This window comes from Cyrtonyx montezumae, unplaced genomic scaffold (genome assembly GCF_038088225.1).
Source record: "Cyrtonyx montezumae isolate F1298 unplaced genomic scaffold, pur_monq_1.0 scaffold_10, whole genome shotgun sequence".
NCBI classification, from domain to species: Eukaryota; Metazoa; Chordata; class Aves; order Galliformes; family Odontophoridae; genus Cyrtonyx; species Cyrtonyx montezumae.
In genome coordinates, this window is record NW_027071826.1 from 29,340,081 (window position 1) to 29,363,351 (window position 23,271).

General features: G+C 38.2%; 1 protein-coding gene across 1 annotated transcript in view; it reads right to left on the reverse strand.

The window, feature by feature from the left end:
• Nucleotides 1–2,533: 2,533 nt before the first annotated feature.
• Nucleotides 2,534–23,271, reverse strand: part of GPR176 (G protein-coupled receptor 176) — a 29,884-nt gene continuing 9,146 nt past the window's right edge. Inside the window, exons 2-3 of the mRNA XM_065754159.1 lie at nt 5,242–5,494; nt 2,534–3,787 (exon numbers count right to left, since the gene is read on the reverse strand). Coding sequence (XP_065610231.1) covers nt 2,680–3,787; nt 5,242–5,494 — 1,361 coding nt within the window. The 3' untranslated portion in view covers nt 2,534–2,679. The remainder of the gene's footprint in view (nt 3,788–5,241; nt 5,495–23,271) is intronic.

Sequence of the window (23,271 nt, forward strand, 5' to 3'; positions counted from 1 at the left end):
ACTGCCTTCAAGGAAATGAAACTGCACAAGACACATATTCTATCTTGCACACAGCATCTCCTGAATTGCTTTTCTGATGACAGATCTCTATAGGACTTGCATTAGGAATTTCTTTTTTTGTTCTATGCAAATATGGGCTTTTATGTATTGCTTCCGCTTCTCTTAAAAATGTGAATGGATAAACTGATGAAAGATGGACCAAAATAAAATATTACTACCTGCTACATTCCAAAATAATTCCTCAGGAATACAAAAGCCACCTCAGTTTTACAGCTGAAAGCTTTCCATCTGCTTAAAAACAAACAAACAAACAAAGCAGAACCAAAACAATCGGCACACAGTTTTTCATGTGTGTCCTTTCTGAAAGAAATTTTGTCTCAAAAGTGCAAACTCAACACCAACACCTCAATTTCCAGATTTAAAACTAAATTCTATGCAACTTGGCTTTTCAAATTCATCATCGTATTTTGTTTAACAGAAGAGTTGGAAGGGACAACACTGAGTTTGTTTTCCTCAAAGGAAGTTCTGATCCAAGTAATCATTTACCCACATTCATCAATCACAGAGACTTTGATCAGTGCCTATGTGTAAGTAGACCATAAAGAGTGAATTTATCCAGAATTCATAAGCATGCTTTCTCCTTGCTTTTGAGACTTGGGGGATTTCTTTAGTGGACTCTTTTTTAACTAAATTTATAAAAACAATTTTATCAGTTCTTAGAGAAATTGAATGCTATGATTATTAACTACCCCTGTCACAGAAGGAACAGCTTTTCCTGGATTATTTCTTCTGCCTGATCTCAGGCAAGTCATCATCTGCTTGACAGAGCAGCTTGGGCTCCCACCACCCATCTGCACCACTGAAGACTGCTCCTCACTTCCACACTGAGAAGTTCATGAACTGAGGGTGAAAAACATTTACAGAGTAATTGAGAATTTAATTAAAACATTTGCTTTGAAAGTCTTATAGAAATCCATCACATCAAAGCCACCAGAAGCAGCCGACTTGCTTCCCACTCTTCAACGGCAGCGTAGGCACATCTCTAAATTCTGTGTTAGCAGAATTTTTCCACACTGCTAACAGTAATCTGTAAGATTTGCCAAGTTACTGTGAACTCAACAAGACAACTCACCTTGTCCTTTGAAAAAATATTCTTTAAAAAAAAAATACTTACCCAACAGGTAATAACAGCAGGTAAAGATCCAGCATGCACCAAAGGGATACACTACAGCAGAACCACGAGGAGTGCTGGGTTTCACTTGTGATTTTCAGTTTTTCTCACTCACAGTCAACAGTGAAAGCAGATAAGAAAGAAGGGACAACTACTTGCAACTGTCCAAAAGGTTACAGCTGGAGTGAGAACAGTTTCAAGTAACAGACAGTAACACACTGGCACATTCAAAATTCACACAGTGCGAAGGAGATGATAAGCTTGGGAAGACAAGCTGCAGAAGAATGCAAACAATGAGCTCTCGAAGGCTGATGTCAGACTCTAACTTGATTAGAAATTAGGCACTGGATTTGGAAGTCTCGTTCATATACAGGTTGATCGAGTCTTTGAGACAAGTGAAATACAATAGCTCATATTTATACTGGTGAAAGTAAAAGCAAAAGCTTACTAATAGTACTGAGCCAAAGCATTAGCAAACCTCACACTTTGGGGTCCATGATCACCTTAATTGCTCAACAGTTCAGTACAAGGCTGTAAGCAATTCCAACCCTTTTCTATCATTTGCTACTTTTCCTGTAAGAAAACACGGTGAGTGAACGAACAGTTAGGAGTATATTTAGAGGGCAACCCCTGGCTTATGTACACAATACTTAACACTATTGGGACATTTGAAAATATCCTTTATCACAGGATCAAAATGTTACATTTCTGCCCTTGACACATACACTCTTGTTTATTAGGGTCAGGATTTGTCCTGCATTGTCTCCAGTGCATTTTCTGCTAAAAAGACAAGATTTTTTTTTCAAAGAAATACTATTTCTGAATTTCTCATTCTCAGGTTTGTGACACACAAGACAATTTGGGTATCCTTGGCTTTGCTGAAGTTTTGAATGTAAAAAATATTGGTTTAAGTTTTAAAAAGGTGTAGTTGGGCAGATACTTGCTAAATAATTTATGCAAGAGTCCAGCAAGTTTTATTTTTAAACACTGATTTCTGAAATCGGCTTAATAGATGTACTTCATAGTCCTCCTTACTTTGTTAATGAAACATACAGAAGAAGCTTGCTAACGTGAGGTTAGGTGTTATCCATTTTGCATCCTCTTGTGCTCCCTAAAGCCCTTCCCATTAAACATCTTTGATATCCAGTCCATCTTAATATAATAAGAATCTTCCCAGCAAACTGACTGCCTTATTTCCATACTTCAGACTTCAGGATAATGTTCCCAAAGCCATGTGTACTTTCTGAAAGCTCATGAGGAATGTATTATCATAGGTATTTCACAAATAAAAAGAATCATGATCTTTCAATATATTATTTTCATGAAACCATATAAATAACGAACACCTGTATGCATGTTTCCCTTTTGTTTGTTTAATTATACTTGGCACACACACACACACAAAAAAAAATTAGCCTGTTAACAGATTTCAGCACAACAAAGATCCATGGGATCACACATATAAGAGAAGGTGACCTTTGTCAAGTCACTTAAAGCTCCAACTCCTTTTAAGAATCCACTTTGGGAAAGATACTGACTTTATTGTTTCTGCTAATTTTTCTTTCCGCTTTACACTTCGGCTGCTTTGTCTGGATTAGCTCTTCAGGGGTATTCCCCAAAGGAGGCAGGAGTCGCTTCTTACTGTTCCGACTTTCTGACAGCCACTGTGGAGGCAGCTCAAAGGGTCCAAAACCAAACTGCATGGAATACTTGTCATTTACCATATCAGCTTCTGCAGGCACAGCTGGTGCCACCTGAGCCGCAGAGTCTGCGATTGTCTGTGGTATAAATTTTTGAACTGAAGACTCTCCTACCTCTGAACTGGTGACAGGAATTTCTTTCTGCTGAAAGTCACTAGAACCGACAGATTTGGTTTCATTCTCCTCATCTTCTGTTGGCTTGAAGATTTGTTGCTGCCCAATATGAAACATCTCCAGAAGCTGGCTCCCTGAACGGGCGCTGGGCTCCAGATTAGCATCAGCAACACCACCTGAGCTGACGATATTTCTCCTGCTGTACCTTCGGTGCAGCTGCACTATCATCCCCACTAAGCACTTCCGTACAGATTTGTTCACAGTTAAAAATAACAAAGGATTGGCTAACAAAGAGACCTTGGGCAACCAAATGGCAGTGAGGAGCAAAAAGATGGAAATATCTGAAACATTGAGTATGGTGCGGTAAATCACCAGAGTCACATAGGGGATGCTGCAGAAAATAAATATCACAACCATAGAAAGCAGCATGGCATGAAGCTCAGCTTCTCGCTGGGAGGCATAAGGGATTGAAATTGTATTCTGAGGTGTCCTTAAGGCAGCTATGATGACTTTTTTCTTCTGGCTGGCACTCAGCGCCCTGCGAATAAGAATCATGAAGAGAAATACCACAGCCACCGGTACAATCACAGTGGTGATGTTATAGATGACAACGTAGATCAAGTGGCCAAGGGAGTAACTCCAGGATTCAGAGCAGGTAGACATGGCATAAATATCAGACACGTTGGTCACAGCAAATACCGGAATGCTGGCCACTATTGCATGGGCCCAAATGTAGATAACCAGGTCTCGGGATTTTGCATCAGTTATTTTTCTTTCCAGAGGGTATAAAACAGAGTAGTATCTGTTGGGGATGAAAAAAAAAAAAAAGTCAATTCTAGAGCACATGTTTTGCTTTTGAGAAGCCTCTTACAAAGATATCTTAGCAAAATGCCCCAAATCCTTCACTGAGCTTCCAACTGACAACCTGCTTATTAAAAAAAAAAGCAACAAGGGTCTGGCTTTGTGGATAGGTCTGCAGAAAAAAACCAGAATATTTTTACTTCAAGATTACATTAATGATGCAAAAATATTTCATTTTGAGGTGTATGAACATTATTATGAAAAATTAATGACATTATATCACACATAACACAAACACTCAGAATATGTGATAGATTCAGTGCTGTAGAGCTTTGGAAGACAAAACTCATCATTAATTTGAAAAGATACTTTATGATGGCTTTTCCTGTTACATTTTGGGGAAAAAAAACAAACAATCACAATACTATTGTCTAAAAGTTATACATACTCACTGGAAGAAATTGGGGTTTTATTTTCCACAAGCTCTGTTTGTCAGGGCCCTGATCAAAAGAGTAGTCAAACCCTGACTACTCTGTGCACATTTAAAAAAAGAAGAAAAAAAAAAAGCAACACATCTCTGAGGTGTTCAAATTTTCATTCATTGTTTGATTACTATTATGGACTTTTAAGCTCACAGATCTCCCATGAGAGATTTAACCTCCTTCTCCTTGTAAGCAGCAGCAACTCATGCTTTTTATTACAAAGATCACAAGTTTTACCAACGAAGGGCAAATGACAGCTGTTCCATTGGCAACACTGGTATACATTACAGATAGTAACTTGATAATTATAGTATCACTAGAATTACGAGCTATAGAGCTTGCTTTGTACAGCTAACATTCTGCAGTGATATACATTAACAGATTAACAACAATTTTACCTAACAAAAAATCCAGCTGTTTTAGTAAGATAAGCCACATCACAACAGCGTCCACCCTTCCTTAACAGTACCTTACAGCCACTCTCGGGATGATAGAGTTGAGGAATCAATGACAGCTAACGAGAGTAAGCAAAATAAATACAATCTTATGACTTCAGCAGTCCAAAGATACACTTCTGTTTTAGACTGATCTACATACGAAATTTCTCTGAATTAATTCTGGTTGTATCAACAGTGGCTTTTTTAAGAAATAAAATTGAAAAAACATATAGATTTAAAATTTGAAATTGGACAACCTATGACAGGCATTGTTAAATTCTTTTAATATGCAATGGCTTTCAAGTCCCACAGTTAAAAATGTGCACTTTTTCTATAGTCTGAAGAAAAAGTGAAATCTGCACTTTTTCTTTATCAAGTCTTCAATTTCCTTGGTCTTACTGACCAAGAACTACAAAGAGGAAAAAAAGAAGGGTTAAAAGCTCCTTTTAAGATTATTTTTTAGGCTCATAGTACTTCATGGGTCTGAAAAACAAAGCTTATGAAGGATTATCATCCTGGAGAATTTAACCTCATACCTGTCAAGAGCAATGGCTGGAAAACTGAGGATGGTCACCGAGCAGAAGACTTTGTGTAGAAACTTGGCAATTTTGCAGAAGAGCATGGTATAGATCCACCAGCAGCAGTGTGGACTGGCACTAAGAACAATGTCAAAAGGCACACAGACCAGGCTGGCACAAATACCCGAGCAGGCCAAATTCTTAATGAATCGGTTCGTTACAGATTTAAGTACTGATGTTCTGCAAGTTGACCACAGCACCATGACGTTACCTGTGAGCAGAGACAAGAATAACAACAAAGCAAACAAACTCAGCCAAATGAACAGAAAATCCCACAACCCTCAAAACAAGAGTAATTTTAATAGATTTGAACGTTCCCACATAGTATATGTAAAATGCACCTGTTTGGAGTTTGCAAGGAAGTAGACCAACACACTGCTCAGAGTAAGATGTCTGGGCAATTGCTAGCAGCTCTGTATGCCAGGTCACTGGAAGCAATAGCACCTCAACTGCCTTCTTCTGGCTTCCAGTAATTAGCTCCAAAAGTCTCTAATTCATTACGTGCCTGGGAAGGATATCCAAACCATGTTTTCCAATGCCTTTTCTGACTCATGCATGAAATAAGCCATTCTGGGTATCCAAATATAGAAATATTCTACAGTGCTCATTTTCGTAATCACAACATTTATTAATTTTTTTTTCAAGACAACAGATTCTAAGTAAGCAAATACAAACACATGGTATTGATCTGTCTGTTTGGAAGTAGATTGCAGTAATTTCCTTTTCCTTCCACTGGCCAATGTAAGGCACATACAGACCTCTGGTAAATCACATCCAGAAGAAATCCGTAACTTTTTTTTCCAAGATACTGTGTATTTACAATTTGTTTAATGGCACATTACAATGTTTCATTAAACAAATAGGACAAGAAAAAAAAAACAAAACACTACACACAACTTCACTAAAGAACACTAAGAATGCATTCCACTTTTGGACATTCCAGCCCTACACATTTCTTTCAACTAGGGAATGGAAAGATAGAGTTAAAAACAGCATCAGCTAAAACACTTATTCTCATCATTGTATCAGTTTATCTGGATCTCAGAGAGACATAACACAACTTAGAAACAAATATTTCACACTCCAAATGCATATATGACCTTGTCAACCAAGTAAGCCTAATGCACACAAAAGGGTTCCAAGAGTCAGGGGCAGCTGGCACCAGAAATCAGGAACTTGTCTTCAGTGAGCTCAGCTCCCTGAGTCAACACACACAGTGCTGCACTGCACACTTCACCACAGCTGCAGGGCTCTTTTTCTGCTTCTGCTCGTGGGAGACATCCCTTGCTCCAGTCTGTGCAGGCACTGGAAGGGATGTTAAGAAGATAAAAGGCGGCGAGCAGCAGATAAGCACAGGTTGGCTTCTGCCCTCATCCTCTTGGCACAGCTCCTTTCTTCCCAGGCAGGTGGTGCACAGCAGCTGTGGTACCCAGGCAGGACAGTCTCTGCCAGTGCAGCTGAGCCAGCACACAAATAACCTGTCCCCAGCCATCCACCCACATTGCGCAGACACAGCTTTGGCTCAGGCTTCAAAATTTACAAAGTGAATTTTTCAGTGCTGTCTTCAGGCAGAGCCTCTAAAGACCCACTGACAGCAGCAGAAAACTGATGTTCAATGCACGCTAAAACTGGAATGTAGCAGAAGGTGCAAGGCAACCACAAGAAGTTAGAACCACGTATTTTTAAAGATATGTGCAGGTTATCTATTTCTAAGCAAGTTCAATTGAAACTAAAAGCTGCCTAATGCTACAGCTAAACATTTGTCACATAAATATCATAAAAGCAACACAAAAAAAAATACAAAGTTTTTTTAGAGGGATCACGAGCACTCTTTGCAAACTTACAAGGTACCAGACCTGCTTTCAGAGCACATTCACCCTTTCACAAAGAAAGGAATAAGCCTGAGACACCTGGGACAGTTCAGCCTGGAGAAGAGAAGGCTGAGTTGGGAGGCTTATAAATATCTGGAGGCTGGGTATCAAATGAATGGGGCCATGCTCTTTTCAGCAGGGCCCAGTGACAGAACAAGGGGCGATGGGCACAAATTGGAAAACAGAAAGTTCCAAGTGAACATGAGAAAGAGCTTCTTTACTGCGAGAGTCACAGAGCACTGGAACAGGCTGCCCAAAGAGGTTGTGGAATCTCCTCTAGGAAATATTCAAAACCCACCAGGACACCTTCTTGTGTAACCTTCTTTGTGGAACCTGCTTTATCAGGGGCTTGAACTAGATGACCTCCAGAGATCTTTTCCAATCCCTACAATTCTGTGTGAAACACACCCTATACAACCCTCCCAGTAATTTCTAACAGTGTCTTTAATGAAGAAACATCTCAAGTGGAGCACATACCACTTAATGATACTATTCCCCAACTAATCAAATCCCATGTATTTGTTTCTCAAGGCATCTCTTTCCACAGGGCACTAAGCTCTATGGAAATCATCTCACCAAGCAGAAGATCCAAGGCCAAAATTAGCCAAATCACACAGCCGTGTGTGTTGGTTTGTGCTACCAGTAAGTGCATAGAAAAGGCTGTAGCATGATACAGGTAATAATATTATTCTCCTTGGGTTTGTTTCTCTTGGAGACACAGTGTGCAGTGCCACCAAATCAAATCATAGCCACCAGCACCAAAACACCGCTCGATAAGACAGTTCCTTTTTTACCCTACTGCAGCTGGGCAACATGTAGAGTTGAGCTTTCTACTGGCAAGAAAATTCATTCTCACTGCAGGCTGTATCAACAACTGCTTCTTGTTAACAATACATGTTATTGATACTGGAAGCTCCTCTGAGTTGAAACAATTGATTTAACATGACAGTCAGATTAGTTAGTGCTTCAACTGGGTAAACAATATACACCATGAGAGAAAACATCTTATGCTACTGAGATATGAAAAAGTAGCTGCAGCTTCCCACAGAGAACAGCTATACCATTCTTAGGCTTGTTTTTTATCTCTTTTTTTAATTTTTATCAATTAAAAACTAGTAATAATAATAAAGATTTTATTCGGAGTACAGCTTTTCTGTGGTCACCCAGAAAACAAAAAAGCCAACAAGAACATATTTTCCAGATGACCCACACGCGTACAAAAAATAAAATAAAAAAAATCACTAAGACGAGTACCAAGAAATTACAGACAGTCAAATTTAACTTCTTGGTGAAATTGTGCCATTTCAACAAAAGCACGGAGTATTAACACTGAAGTCTGCCTCACAGATGTGCTATTTAGATCTGCAATATTTAAATGCCATTTGCAATTTAATTTTCTACATACTGTGTCATATGTCTTCTGCAAATTCTTTTTTTTTTTTTTTTTTTTTGTATCTGACAAAATATTGAGTTGTGTATTTACCAGCTGATGTATTTAAAGAACAAAATCCTCATCTGTTTTTGTCAGGTGCTACAATAGGTTCAAGAGGCAATATTCAACCCATGTTACTTAAAGTTTCCTAAGTTGCTTCGAGATATTTAGCCACTCAAATCACTGGCTTTCAAAAAGTATCCCTAACTCTACAGATATTAAAGAAGTATTTATCACTATTAATAATATATTATTACTACAATGCAGTGGGAAAGATGCTGTTCTCTCTTTTTTTCCTCTCTTTTTTATTTTTGTAATTGGCATCTTTCATCATTTGAACCGTACTGATTTTATAAGCTTACTTTAAAAGCAAGTTTCACCCTTCATTAGGAATAAATGAAAAGTGAAAGGAAATAATAAATAAATCAGAGGGCTTTTAAATAATTCTTCAGAAGCCATTAGAGAACTCCTCCCAAGCTACACTTCAGGATCATACAGAGAAGCTTGATTAAAGGCTCTAGCTTTTCAACTATTGAATTACTTCTACAAATTATGTCATACTGTCACTTATACATCACAGGGCCACAAATCAATGAAATTAGCTCTGGTACTGATTGATTCTAGATGTAAATGGAAAGAATAAAGCATGAGATACAGTGCATACAAGAAGACGAAGAGCTCTTCAGCCATTAAAAAAATAAAGAGCTTGAAAAGGGAAAAAAGGATAAGCAGGAAGAAGTGCTCACTTGGGACCATGGAAAATTAATGAGTGAATATCCCTCAGGGCAACAACTTTTTCCCCCACTTGCAGCTATGAGTCATTTGCACATTTATAAGCCACTCCGACCTGAGGAACCAGATCAGTTTCTGGTATACTGGCAGCCTTTTCTGCTAGTGCTTTCAAGCAAAGTATTTCCCATCATGCAATTTCAAAGTCACCCACTCAAGAGAAAAAATTACACCAGAAACTGTTTAGAATCAAAGGTTAAGAAGTCTAAGAACAAAGCACATGCATTTTCCATTTCGTTCTCCCTCACCTTTCAAAAGTTACTCCTTGCCATGGAAAACAGCCTTCCAGGCAACAACGTAATTCAACAAAGGCAACTGCACTTGGAATCTTCTCCCGCTACAAAGACTCAGGACAAGTCATTAAATGCTGAACCTGTGAAAGTCACCAACCTAACACCAACACCCTCCATGGGCTACAACTGTGTTAAAGCTGCTACATGTCCTCACAGTGGGCAGAACTGCCATTTCTTATCAGGGGCTCTTTTGTGAGGTGTTTCTACTGGAAAAAAGGCCCCAAGCCACATAACTTTGGATTCTGAATTCAAGGATACATGGCCAGCTGGGAATCACTCAGGGAAAGTCAGGGTGAATGAGCAACTGGAAAATGCAGCATGTTGCTGTTTAGCTGCAAGTCAATGCCAACTTGGACATGAGCAGCATTTATGCTTTGTCACACATTACGGTTTATATCTTACATGGGTTGCAAACAAAGAAGAAGATAAAAGTGTTTTTTTTCATTCTAAAAGGAGAAGTATATTTGGTCTTTTGAGCTTTATGGGCTACGTCTGCACAAAACTCCTACTGTATCTGGATGGCTGGCAGCCTTATCAGTACAGACTGAATGAGGAGGGAAGCATACAGGTTCTCTGTGTCTCTGACAGTATCTCCAGGTAAAGAAGAGGAATGGGAAATAATTAATGGCAACCATGCATGAGAAGCAGCTCTTCTCATGTTAGAAACTAACTATATGTACAGAATCTGACCAACAACGTTATTTTATTCTCTTGTATCACAAATATTAATAATTTCAAGAAAATCTCCATATACTAAATTATACTGTATTCAGATTGAAAGGATGATTGTTTCTAGTCATCCCCTTCATTTTTTAACTGAGAAATATCACAGTTAGGCAGACACGCAATATGTGAAGTTGCATGTAGGTATGATGAGAAAATAAACGCATAATGGCCTGATGTATCATGCTGCCCAGACAATCCCCTTCCAGCCTTCATGGTGTTTTAAGTTCACCATATTTGCAAGGAGTAATGTTCTCTGAGTATTAAATGTTATCAGGGTGTGTTATTTGTGATTCAAAAGAGCAAAAAAATATTTTTTCTCCCAGATTGTACCCTCTTCAGATTTCGTTGCCAGATACAAAGTGTTGATTTGGGAATCAACAACTGAGATAGTTTTGCAGTAATAGCTCTTTGGAGTAATTCATAAAAGGTAAGAGACTCCTAATAGTACCTTTAAAAAGCAGAAGGATGATCCCCATGGAAACCAGAGTTTGTTATCCAAAACAAATGCATTTGCCATTCAGCCATCCAAAAAAAAAAAAAAAAAAAAAAAAGAAATACTGCTCTTTGCCAACACATAGAGCCCACTCCATTAGCTGGGTATGAAAACTATCTCACATATTTAACATTCATCAGCACATAATTGAACCAAAACAAAGTCCATACCCCAATAAAATCCTTCTCACTGCTTACCCTCCTCTGTATGCCAATTTTTTCCTCCATCTACAGTGGGTTTCTCAGAATCCAAACATCCTTCCCACCACACAGCCTCCTGAAACCTCCACTACCCACATTCAGTGCAGTATCACTAAAAAGGAGCTGTCAGCCCTCTTTATTAAAGAAAAAAAAAGAAAACAGCCAGCAAGCAACAGAAAAGGCTGTACACTGGGCTGTCATTATAACCTTTCCTTAAAAACGAAAACAATCTATTCAAAAACTCAGTTTCTATCAACATGTTCAACAGGAAAAAAATGTCCAGTTGAAACACCAGGATAATTACGCTCTTAAATTTCAAACATTTTAATTTTCTGAGGTGTTTCCTACAGAACTTCCTGCTAAAAGGTAAGCATCACTCAAAAGGTAATTCACTGGAAACGCTCTTGGAGATCCAAGATAGGGTGATATCAAATACCTTTCTTATGTCACATATATGTTGCCTGCATACTTGTCTCCAGAGGAAACAGGGATGTACACACAAAGAAAACTTCCTGAAAACACATCAAAATTTTTCTTGTGTTACAGGTAATTTCCTACATTTAAACACATGACATCAAGTAGTCCTACCTTACATCTAAAGTATTGACTTAAACATAAAACACAAAGAACAAAAAAACTGGATTGAAGATAAACCCAAATAAGTTGAGTTAGGAATCACAGTCAAACACAGCTTGGGGATGAACTGTTCTAGGGGAAATACGTGCTTACTTAAATACATGTTATGCCTTCACTTAACCAGGGCAATCATATACCAACAACAGAAATTTTGCATTAAGATTTCAGCTTTACCTGAAGCGAAGCCTTTCACTAAACTTGATTAGTGAACTGCACTGGGTGGAAATTCATTCAAAAGCACATATACGTCCCACAAAACAGAATTGCCTAACAGTATAAAATATTTTTCTGAATAACTTAAGTCCAGCAATCACAAAAATCTTAAAATAAATGTATATTTCAACACCCCCTGAAGTCTCTGAAGAAAGTAACATAACTCATACGGCTGTTTGGCTCTTCTACTTTTCCTCCCACTGGTAGCAAATTACTTCTTAAGTGCTGTATATTAAAGATCAAACAAAACCATATTTACCGAATTGCCTGTGTTTATTGGCCCTCAACAGTTTATAATTCAAACATTTAGGTCCTAATGTGGCATCACTATAGAAGTCTGCAAAAATGGACTCAAGACTAATGGGAAGATGAAATAAAATTAGAAACCATCTCTGAAGACATTTTAAACTGTTCTTACAGCAAACATAACTTGCATGATATGACAGTATCTGTAACTTCAAAATGACCAAGGGAAGTCATCATTAATACAAACTAATTTGTGACTTTCTAAAATCTTTAGTATATTATGGATTTACTAATAGGCAGATTCTGTAGTAACTACATTATGCTTAAGTTCTTGGACACCCACTTCTATTCTTTCAGACAAATATACCTAAGAGGACATAAGAAAGCACTACACTGGTAATTGCTCAGTTCCTCAATCCCACTGCCACTTTTTCCATCTCACATTTTGTACTTCTGTCTCATTAAATGAACACAATTTCCAGGCAGGGAACAGTCATTTTCTCCTTTTCAATAAACTGCAATCCTTCAACAACTGCCACGATCATTTAAGCCAATCAAGGAAGTAACCAAACCCACTCATTCTGCTGAAGTACACTTGACCTGCCTGAACACCTCATCTCTGTTTTAAAACAGGTGACCTCAAAGAACCTGAAACTCCTTGAACTCCATAGAAGGATAAAAGTTCAAAGAATATTGCTTCTGCAACCTCAGGACCTTAGATTGTTCTTACATCAGGGAAATATGACAAATATGTAGCACTGCCTTTGAAATCTAAGCAAGGAAATTAAAAAACTGAAAAAGAACATCCAGATTTACTGCTCTCGCCATAACAAGAATATAAATCTTTTCAAGGCTATTAGCATCTTAAGTCATAGTGCCTAAGGGACTAACTTCTTCATATTGCAAAAATACAACCAAATTTTTTTAGAGCCAAGAACTTTGTGTGATACTCACAGCAGACCCCATGATGCAGGGATTATTTTATCTGTCTGAATTCATTTCTTTCTAGTTAGGTAAAAATATTCTCTACCTAAAAGGAAATGATTCAGAAGAGGTAAAAACATCAGCCCCTGCATCACCAACACAGAGTAAATTATTTGCAGAAGTAGTACTTGATACACATGTCTTTTGCCAGCCTGGCATGACACTGAGCAAAGCCTCTCTGCACCAGGCTTCGTGCCAGCTGCCCTCAGAGAACCAACCCAATGACCTTATTAAACAGTTTGTGTGCCGGGATGCGAGTGAAGCAAGTAATTTTTCTAACAATTTGTCTGTTTTTCATCGTCCCTGGAAGAAGAGGAGCAGATCTGTCCTTCTATTTTACGAAAAACTCAGAAAAAGGCCATTTTGAACCTGCATGTCATGAAATAACTGAGGGCAATGCATGCAACTGTAGTTCTTCCTAGGTGATGTCATGTAACACAGCTGTTTATTTAGGCTTTGCCTGACTGCTGGGCTGAATCTAATTGTAAGCAGCAGTGCTAACACAGGAGAAAGTGCATTTAGGATTTGTTTTAAAACCATCATCTTATCCCCTGGCAGCACTTGACTTGCAGATAGCCACTTCTGTTGGCAGCCATGCTATGAAGGCCTTGCCACATCTCTTCAGAAGCTCCTGACTTTGCTATCACACATCTGCAATGCAAACACAGGGATGTCAACACTGTTAAGATGTGGTCACTAAGGGGTGACTTCTCTCACCACAGATGCCCTCAGTTCTCCCCTCAGCTACAGGGTCAGCTCCAGTCCCCACCACACGCTTCCAGAAAGGATATGGCAGACACTGTCTGCCCCAGGAAGCATGCAGAAGTCAGATCCAAAACGGCTTCTGCTAGTGAAGCTCTGGGAAACTTAAATCTTACAGAGCAACTCCAGCACTTGATCTGTGCTATAAGCTGCTGTAATATCCATAGCAGCAGGAATCACAGCTTTCCACCTTCCTCTCCAGACCCTTTGACCTAACATGCTGCATGTGACTTATTCCCTCCTGCCCTCATCCTTATTACCTGTACAAAACATGACCAGATGAGAATGCAACAGACAAGGTCCAGCAGCATCCTACTTAGGCAAAATTATTTCTTCTGCACCCAATACTTCTTCAGCTGTTTACCCAAGATATTAAGGCAAAACTTTAAAACAAATTAGTTTTTGTGCCATATTGCAGTATAGTGGTTATCTGAAATTCATACTTTCTAATAGAATACAAGTAATCAGATAATTTGGCTTAATCTATGGTTAGTTGGTCTTCCTTGGCTTACTTACTGAGGAGAAAAAAAAAACAAAAACCCACAAATGCACAATTTAAAATGAATGACACTTAACAGTACAGCAAAATTTTAAAAGCCTGCACTAATTAGTATAGTAGTTGGAAGCCGAAGCTTCTGTCATCATTGGTAATTGAGGCTATCTTGCACTCTAAAAAGGAAGAAAGATTCCCATATAATAGAACCAATTTCCGTCCGCCTCTGTAGCTGAAATTATAGTTTGTAGCTGAAAGGCATCTTAGTAACAGCTATTTCATGGAGAAGAAATTATTTTGTCCTACCACACAGTCTTGTGAGATGTTTTTTTCTTTATATAACCAGGAAAGATCTGAGGCCATTTCTGCACCAGTTTGACTGCATTTGCCAGTCTCCAAAGTGCCAAGTGAACAGAGGCAGAAATGTATTCTTTGTGCAACTCAGCCATGCAGCCATTCATCAGGTCAGCAGCTGGGCATACATGCTCTTGATTTCCTATATACAGATGTCTTCAGACAGAAATCAACAACCAACTTTCTAAATACTCAACTCACCTATCATTACAAAACAAAGTATGTATTACTTATATTCCAGCTGTTCTCTTTCATAATTCTTCATGTCTCACCTTTATTTTTAGAAGGTTACAATTTCACTTCTTCCTTTTTGCTTTGCAACAACAACAACAACAAAAATACAATGTCAGTATGACTGGGAATGCTTACAGGATGCATTTGTATAATTGCTTCTCTTTTGTACTGAATCATCCACTGTCAGCTCACAAAAATGTTTCAGATCTCTACCACACAGAAACAAACAAACCTAAAATAAAAAACAATCCAGCAACTTCTCTTGATTTCTGCAGACAGACACCAGCAGAAATACATGCTGAAGATCAATAGCAATTTCAGATCTTCTGAAAAGGAATAAAAAAGTGCCCACTTACAGACAAAAGCCTCACAGTAACAGCAACATGATTAGTTCTAATAACTGAAAAAGGGAACACACAGATTTTGTACTGTTCCAGGTAAATTGGAAGACCAAGATGAAGTCTGCCCATTTCAGGTGCCCCTGGAAAATTGCTATTGCAAATCCGAAAGGTCTTCTAAGAGCACAAGGAAAGAAAAAGTCCTTTTTTATTTATCCATAGACATTTGGTATACTTCAAATAGTGACTTGTATACAAAAAAAATGCATGGATCCTTTTCCAAGGCATATAATAGGAAAGATCTGAGCCATGTGCAACAGAAACAGTGATCAGCCTGAATGGAAGATAGATGGAAATGAGTGCAAGTGTGAAAGCAGCAGCAATTCCCAAAATGATGAAATGAAGGTGGAGAAGCCACCTTGCCAAGGAATTACAGGGGGTGAAGCCACCAGGCTGAGGCAGAAGACACTCCTGCAAAAACTTTAAAACAAATGACTTTACTTTAACCAAAGTATTATCTTGATACAGAGAAAATTCTCATTTTTTCTAAATATGACTATATGGGTTCATTTACGAAGATTATTTGAATTTTTATATGGGCTTTATTTCGCTGATTACATTCAGCAACAACTACAGAAACAAGTCAACGATGAATATGTTCACAGCGCAAAATCATGTCACAGCTAATAAAACAGTTGTATTGTTTGGATTTGAAACACATCTGAGTAGTTTTATTTAAATAAGAAGCTGGATATAAATCACTGATTCATAGAATGGCCTGGATTGAAAAGCCCCCCTGCCATGGGCAGGATTGTCAACCACCAGACCAGGCTGCCCAGAGCCGCATCCAGCCTTGCCTTGAATGCCTCCAGGGATGGGGCATCCACAACCTCTCTGGGCAACCTGTTCCAGTGCATCACCACCTCTGAGTGAACAACTTCCTCTTAACATGAAACCTAAATCTCCCCTATCTTAGTTTGATGCTGTTCCTCCTTGTCCGGTCACTATCAACCTGTGTAAACAACCATTCCTCCTCCTGTTTATCTGCTCTCTTCAAGTACTGGAAGGCCACAATGAGGTCTCCCTGGAGCATTCATTTCTTCAAGCTAAACAAGCCTAGTTCCCTCAACCTTTCCTCATGGAGAGGTGCTCCAGCCCTCTGATCACTTTAGTGACCCTAAAACTACTATTCAGGACAAACAAATCTCATTGAATATATTAAATGAGTGATGGAAGAAAAAAACAGGGAAACAGTGCATGTGGCACATGTTTACTTAACAAAATAAATACAAGTATGTCATCCATATGCCACTCAAGTCCCCAGAGCAAACCACTGCTTTATCTGTATTAAGAATTAACTATGAAAGCACTCAAATGCAAACTGATGAATATGTATACAAGCTATTTTCTCGCATCAATTCAATCTGGATAGGTCATTGCATTAAAAAGGCAAATTAATGGAAAGGAGTTGGACGCTTTCCTTTTCCAAGAGACATTGTAAGAAGCCATTCAGGTGTTGAGGTGCCTATGCAAGCATAAGTAATGCTTAATGGAGAAGCATTCAAACAGCAGCACAAAGCACCATTAGAGGTTACCTCTGATTTTCCAGTGGGAGACCATGGATTGGCACCGCTTTAAACAGGTTTGCTCACAGATGCATATTGAGGAAAAACACATCAGAATCACTCCATGAGCTTCACAGTCAAGTTCAACATAAACAAGCAGAGGGTTTCGCAGTGCTTGTTGCTTTAGACTACCAGTACAGACACAGGCAGGCAGGAATAGAGCTCATCTGGTTTGTGCAGAACTAAATCTGACGGGGGGGGGGTAAGAGCTGCAGAAAGCCTCAATTGGCCAGACAGCCATGCCAAAAACATCTATGAACAACTTTCAAGAGAGAAAAGAAGTTCAGAGACACTTCCAGAACCAATCCAGAACCAGCGTCAGAATAGAGGAAAAAAAACCCCAAAACTCACAATTGTATCAATATTTCATTGTTTTTGTACACAGCAGGAAAAATAGTGCCCTGTGTTCCAAGATATCTTAATTAGGATGACACTGTTTGCACAAACTAGCATATGGACTTCTTCATTCCAACTGTTAAAATGATGCTATTTTCTTAAATATATATATATAATGATAATAATTTAAAAATAAAACCTAAGGAAAAATTATTACTGACGGACTGCAACACTCCACTGCTCTCCTGTAGAAAAATATTCAAGACAGGGAGCTATACAACAGCGTTTTATGCTGTCTTGCCAACTCCCTAGTACATATGGAGAAATTCAAGAAAGCTCCATATCCATGACACATTTAGATCACTGCTAAAACTTTAAGACTACCACAGACTGATGCTGCTTTAAAAACTTTTGTTTTCCCTATATATGAGAGCTGCCTTCAGAAGAAGCCTCTTTTTTAAAAACATACTGAAAGACTTCAAAAGCAAACAAAGAAGCTTGGAATTAAAACAGCAGATGTTCTAGATTGAAAGTAAAGAAAAAAAAAACCAAAAACAGCATTTTATTGTGAGTTTACTTTTGGCTCTAGAGTCTCTTCAATGTAATTGGAAGAATCAGAACAACATTGATGAGAACAAAATAGTTTCATAAGAACTCACAAAGATGTTGTTATACCCTGACATATTCTACCCCGCTTGAGGAAGTATCTCAGTTCCAGATACCCCAGCACAGCCTGTACACTGAGGAGAGAAAAGGTGTCATGCCTGTAACCTAAATGAAGCACAACGTACACTTCCCTGACTCCTACAGATTCATTTTAGTGAAGTTTACTCCTTTTGAAGTTCATGCTTCAAAGCAATCCAAGAACAAACAAAACAAGAATTACTGGCACTTGATGGAGAGATTCATTTACCATTTCAAGCTCTATTAGTAAAATGTGCCAATAGAGATGTAACTCATAACTACCACAGTTATACTTCATAAAGCATCTGGAGTATATACAAATGCAAAAACATTAATGCATTTGAGTTGTATACATCTTAATATTTACTTCTAATAGATGTTTAATAGCCTACATGGAGGTCAACTTGGCAGCACAGAGCAGTAAATAACACCTCTACATCAATATCCTCTTCTGAGTTTAAATGCCTAAACTAAACAATTCATCAACTGTTTTACACCTAATTTTCAAATATCTGGTTTTGTTTAAGTAAATAAATAATCTCTCAGGCCAAATACTTGGCCAGTGACATCTGCCACATCTCACTAAAATATTTATGGCAGCCACATAGCTGTAGTTTATACACTTTCAACGCATTGCAGACCACGCATACCTCAACATTTTATAGGCCATTACAAGCATCAGTGGAGGGCATTACTCTCTCGAGGCTCTATGGAACTTGAAAATGATAATCTCCAAAGAAAATGAAAATCAAAAATCAATTTTATAACAAGCACCAAAAGAATTGTGGAATGACCTAAAGGACTATTCCTATTCCTTGGAAATGAGCAGATTTAATTGGGGAGCATTTTTACATCACTGTATAATCCCAGGCTGCCTGACTTATGAATTAGTTATAAAACAGTTGATAGATCTGTGTGGGGTTCTAACCCTTTGTGGGGTTCTAACCCTGTGTTCACTTCTAACCCTTTGGTTAAAGGTTTCACACAGCTTTGAAAAATAGATAAATGAAAATAACTCAATGTAACTGACACTAAAATTATTCCCTTTACTGTAATGTTTGTTTTGTTAATACATTAACGGTGAAAAGATAACTTTTACCCCTTACACGTAGCTAGGAAACAGAAAAAAATATTGAAGAAGAAATACAAGTATCCTCCTCTTTACCCATATAAATATTCTTGGGGCTATTTTCTGTTGGCAAAAAATCCTTTTCACATTCAAAAATAATCACATACTATGAAGACTGCTTTCATGCTTTGTTAGTTACAACATATTAGTGGATAGTTTTTCTTTTTCAAATGTAACCTCCCTCTGTCATGCGGTATGTTTGCAAACATTATTAATTTACCAATTATTTTTTATTTTTATTTGTACACTGTCCAAGCCACTTATTTATTTTATTTATAACTTTCCATACATTTTCAATCCCCACAACCATCTCCTGTGCTTCAGGGAATTGGCTTGACAGGTGCTTCGGAGCTTTTCAGAGGATGAAGCAGAAAAAACAAAATCTAAAGTTACTGTTTCAGAACAAAGATCCACAGATACACAAAGTAACAATGACATACAGATGGTACTGGCCAGGAGTAGCAAAGTTGGGGAGGAAAGAAAGAGCAGCTTTCAGACAAAAGCAATCCCTGCCTGGTGCTGAGAGCCATGCAGTCCTTTTTCCTCTATCATTATATACAAAAGCTTTTTATTTATTTATTTTTAATCAGGTTTACAGAACCCCAGTAGGATTTAGGATTTTTCTCAGTGAAATCCAAGTAAACAAAATGAAAAATACAGTGGAATCTATGACAGACGTGAAAAACAATCTTCAAAGCAAAGTTTGTGACTCTAATGATTCTCTTGCTGAGTCAGATGCTTCATTAATATTGTATTGTGTACACACTTCGCTTCTTGTTTTGATTGAATAATGGTACTAAGCTATTTTCACAGGCATTTTCTAACACCTTTACATAAAAACCTCCACTCACATAACTTCAAAATTAACTTCTCTACTAGCATCCACAAAATATCACACAGGCAGAAGAAAAGCTCCAAGGTAATAGCAACTTGTTTGGTACCAGCAGCTGTGCGGAGTCCTTTATTTTGCTATTTGTGCTCAAAATTGGTCTACCCTTCTGAGTTCTGTAACAAACAAACATGCACAAAAATAAATAAATAAATAAACAAATAACCACAGGGAAGCATGTAACATATCTATCAGGGAAATCTCTCATTCTATATCCTACATCTTTCAAAATAAATGGGTGAAGACAGTCTTAGTTCTAACCATGCTAACCTTGGAGAGGTTGCCAGACTATCTATGAATTTATAGCTGTAAAAATGCTTTTAAAAAAAACTTTTTTTTTCCCCCACAACAAATGAAAAGTATGCAAAAATGTAGACATTACTTATTTATCAAACAACCCTAGAAGGGCAGGCCAACATTTCTTATGAGGAAGCATTAGGACACCCCAAAATTAATTAATTAATAAAAGGAACTATCAAAATTTTCTCTTTGCAATATGCCAAAGGTTTTGTTCAGCAAAATAATATTTAAAAAAAAATTCAAAAAGTAATTATGAAGAGTCTAAGTACTGATTTCTTACACAGAACTGACACCTGTGACCTCTCTGCTTTGGGTGCACACTGCAGCATGTCCACACCGCACCCTGAGTCACCCTGACCTGAGAAAACAGATCTGCCAGCAGTTCTGGTTTGCTGTTACAAACATACATCAGTGCTGCCCTTGTTAGCAGCAGTACACAAATGAACAGTTTCCCAGTTTTAAACTCACGTCTCTAAGCACGATTTCTATTCTATTTTGAAACCTCTTTGATCTTATAAATCCCTTCACAGAAAGAAACCAGGGCAACAAAATGTGATGGAATATTGGCATGAAGCGTCAATCTCTACAGTGATACATCGACATCTGCCTCTGACGCCATGAGGTAGCATAATAAAATAGGGAGCATTACTTTCAGAGCAGCCCTTGTATATGGAACTTCCTGGTGTGTGTTTTCTTGGGTAAGTACTGCTGCAGCACAGGTCTCTAATTTAATACGCCCCGTTGACTACAAACTCACTGCTAGCATATGTGACTGCTATTACATACTGCTCCTGCAGTACAGTACTGAGAAGATAACTCCCACAAAATACTTGATCACATCCAAAAGGCTCAGCAACAAAACACAGAATCAAAAGGTTAAAGAAAAAAAGATGAGGGAAAAGTCTTCAGTATGACCACTGCCTTCTACACAGACCAAAGGCATTTTCTGTTACGCACTTCCATAAAGACTGAAATCTGATTATAGTTATTTCATTTCTTCACAGACTTCACAAATGTCAGAGGTAAAAATAATAAAAATTAAAAAAATAAAGTTGTATTTTTTTAATGCATGCTCCTGAGATCATCTCAGTTTGCAATCAATCTTTTAGGAATCCCTGAGTAGCAGCAAATTATATAAGAGACTCCCCGGGTCATGGCAGAATTATTCCACGCAGTGTAGTATCTGATTAATCAGAAAAACTCAAAGCACTCAACAGTGAGCAGGGGTTTTCTAATTAAGACTCTTCCAACATAGTGAATTATTTTGTAAATCAAGAGTTACTTTAAAAATAGCTTAATTGAAGCAAAGAATTGTGGGGGTTTTTATTTTAAATAAGCTTATGGAAATTTGATTCTCAGAGCTTCCAAAGATACAGCTTGGCCACTGTCTAACAATGAGAGATGAGAAACAGGAGTAAGAGATTAGATCACAGGCTTCACCAGGTAGCCACACTACTTTGGAAAGTCACTCATGGCCCTAATTTTGCAAGAGCAGATAGTGATTCTACAGACATCAAACAATCTATTCGAGCCCCCATATAACAAGTATAAGCTGAATTTTCCCTTCCAGAAGAAACAAGACCTAGATTTTCCAGGAAAACAACACATCTCAGAATCTATGTGGTATACGATAATTTCCCATTCAAAGGACGTTGACACTGGCTTAAATGCACAAAAAAATTATTCATGGGATTTATAGCAGACTGCAGACATAGCTGTCAATGCTTAGAGAGAAAAACAACAAAGAGAAATTGGAAATAGGAAAAACTCTCCCCTCCAGACAGTGGAAATAATGGAGTCCCAGAACATGCGTCCTCACCTGAAAGTCTTTGGTGTGCCAAGGTGGCGATGCTGAAGATGAGGCTGACGATGACTCTCACCATGATTTTCCCTAGCAAAAACAGTACTCTTCATTAAAATCTACTCAAACCTCCTGTTTCTACCTGCCTCCCCACATATTTTTGACACTGTTAACACTGCATGGAGTACATAGGATCAGGTGTGAAAGCTGAACACTCAATGTTTGCTAAGCTTTGTGTACAAATAAAACTAAGAGATGCCTACTAGATATTTAAACAACTACTTTTGTATTCACAAAGTCTATTTTCTTTTCCCCAAGGTGCTGAACTTAACAAAAAAGAAGAAGGCAGGAGCCATTTTCCTGCTGATGGCAATCACTTCACAGGTGAACCAGCACTATCAGCTTTGGGGTTTGCAAGTGGGAGGCCAGAAAAACAGCACAGAAGCAAACAGCTTGAGAACAAAAGAAAAGTACTCAGGACAGCATGGGTGAAAGCAACAGAGTCGGGCATGCGAAAGGCCAACATTGCAAATAGAAAGCCATGATTACAAAGTTTAAAACACTTGGGAAACAGGGCAACAACAACAACAAAAAATCTCAGCACACAATGTCAGTATGCTTGTCTCCAGGGTGTGCTAGCTGAGTTCAATGGCACCCCAACACATAACAACTGTACTCCATCACCAGGTGCGAGACCATCTGAACACTACTTTCACCTCATTCTGAAATGAGGTGCTGATACTGAATAATTAAGAGTGATCATTTAAAACAGATTTATATAAACAAGTGCAAGTTGCTTACAATGGTAAGATGCTTGCCAACAGCAGCTTACATACAAAAAGTATAAATCAACCAGTATATTGCCTGAACAAGGGGAGAAATCAAGTAAGAGCTGGTTCTTAGAAAATGATACATGGTCTCAAATATTACTTTGCTAATCAAAAATGTGTACAGAGATGGATACTTTCTGTTGTTGTTGTTTTTGGAGCCTTTTGGGATAATTTGCTATCTCTCCCAGAAAACCTGCCTTTAAAAGATGACAGTGTTGCAGAAAAGAATCAGTTTGCTGCAGTTCAAAAGCAGGTTCTTCTTCAGCAAGCTCAGAAAAGTTAGTGATAAAGCCAAACACACCAACTCCATGGCTAATACAAAACAAAGAC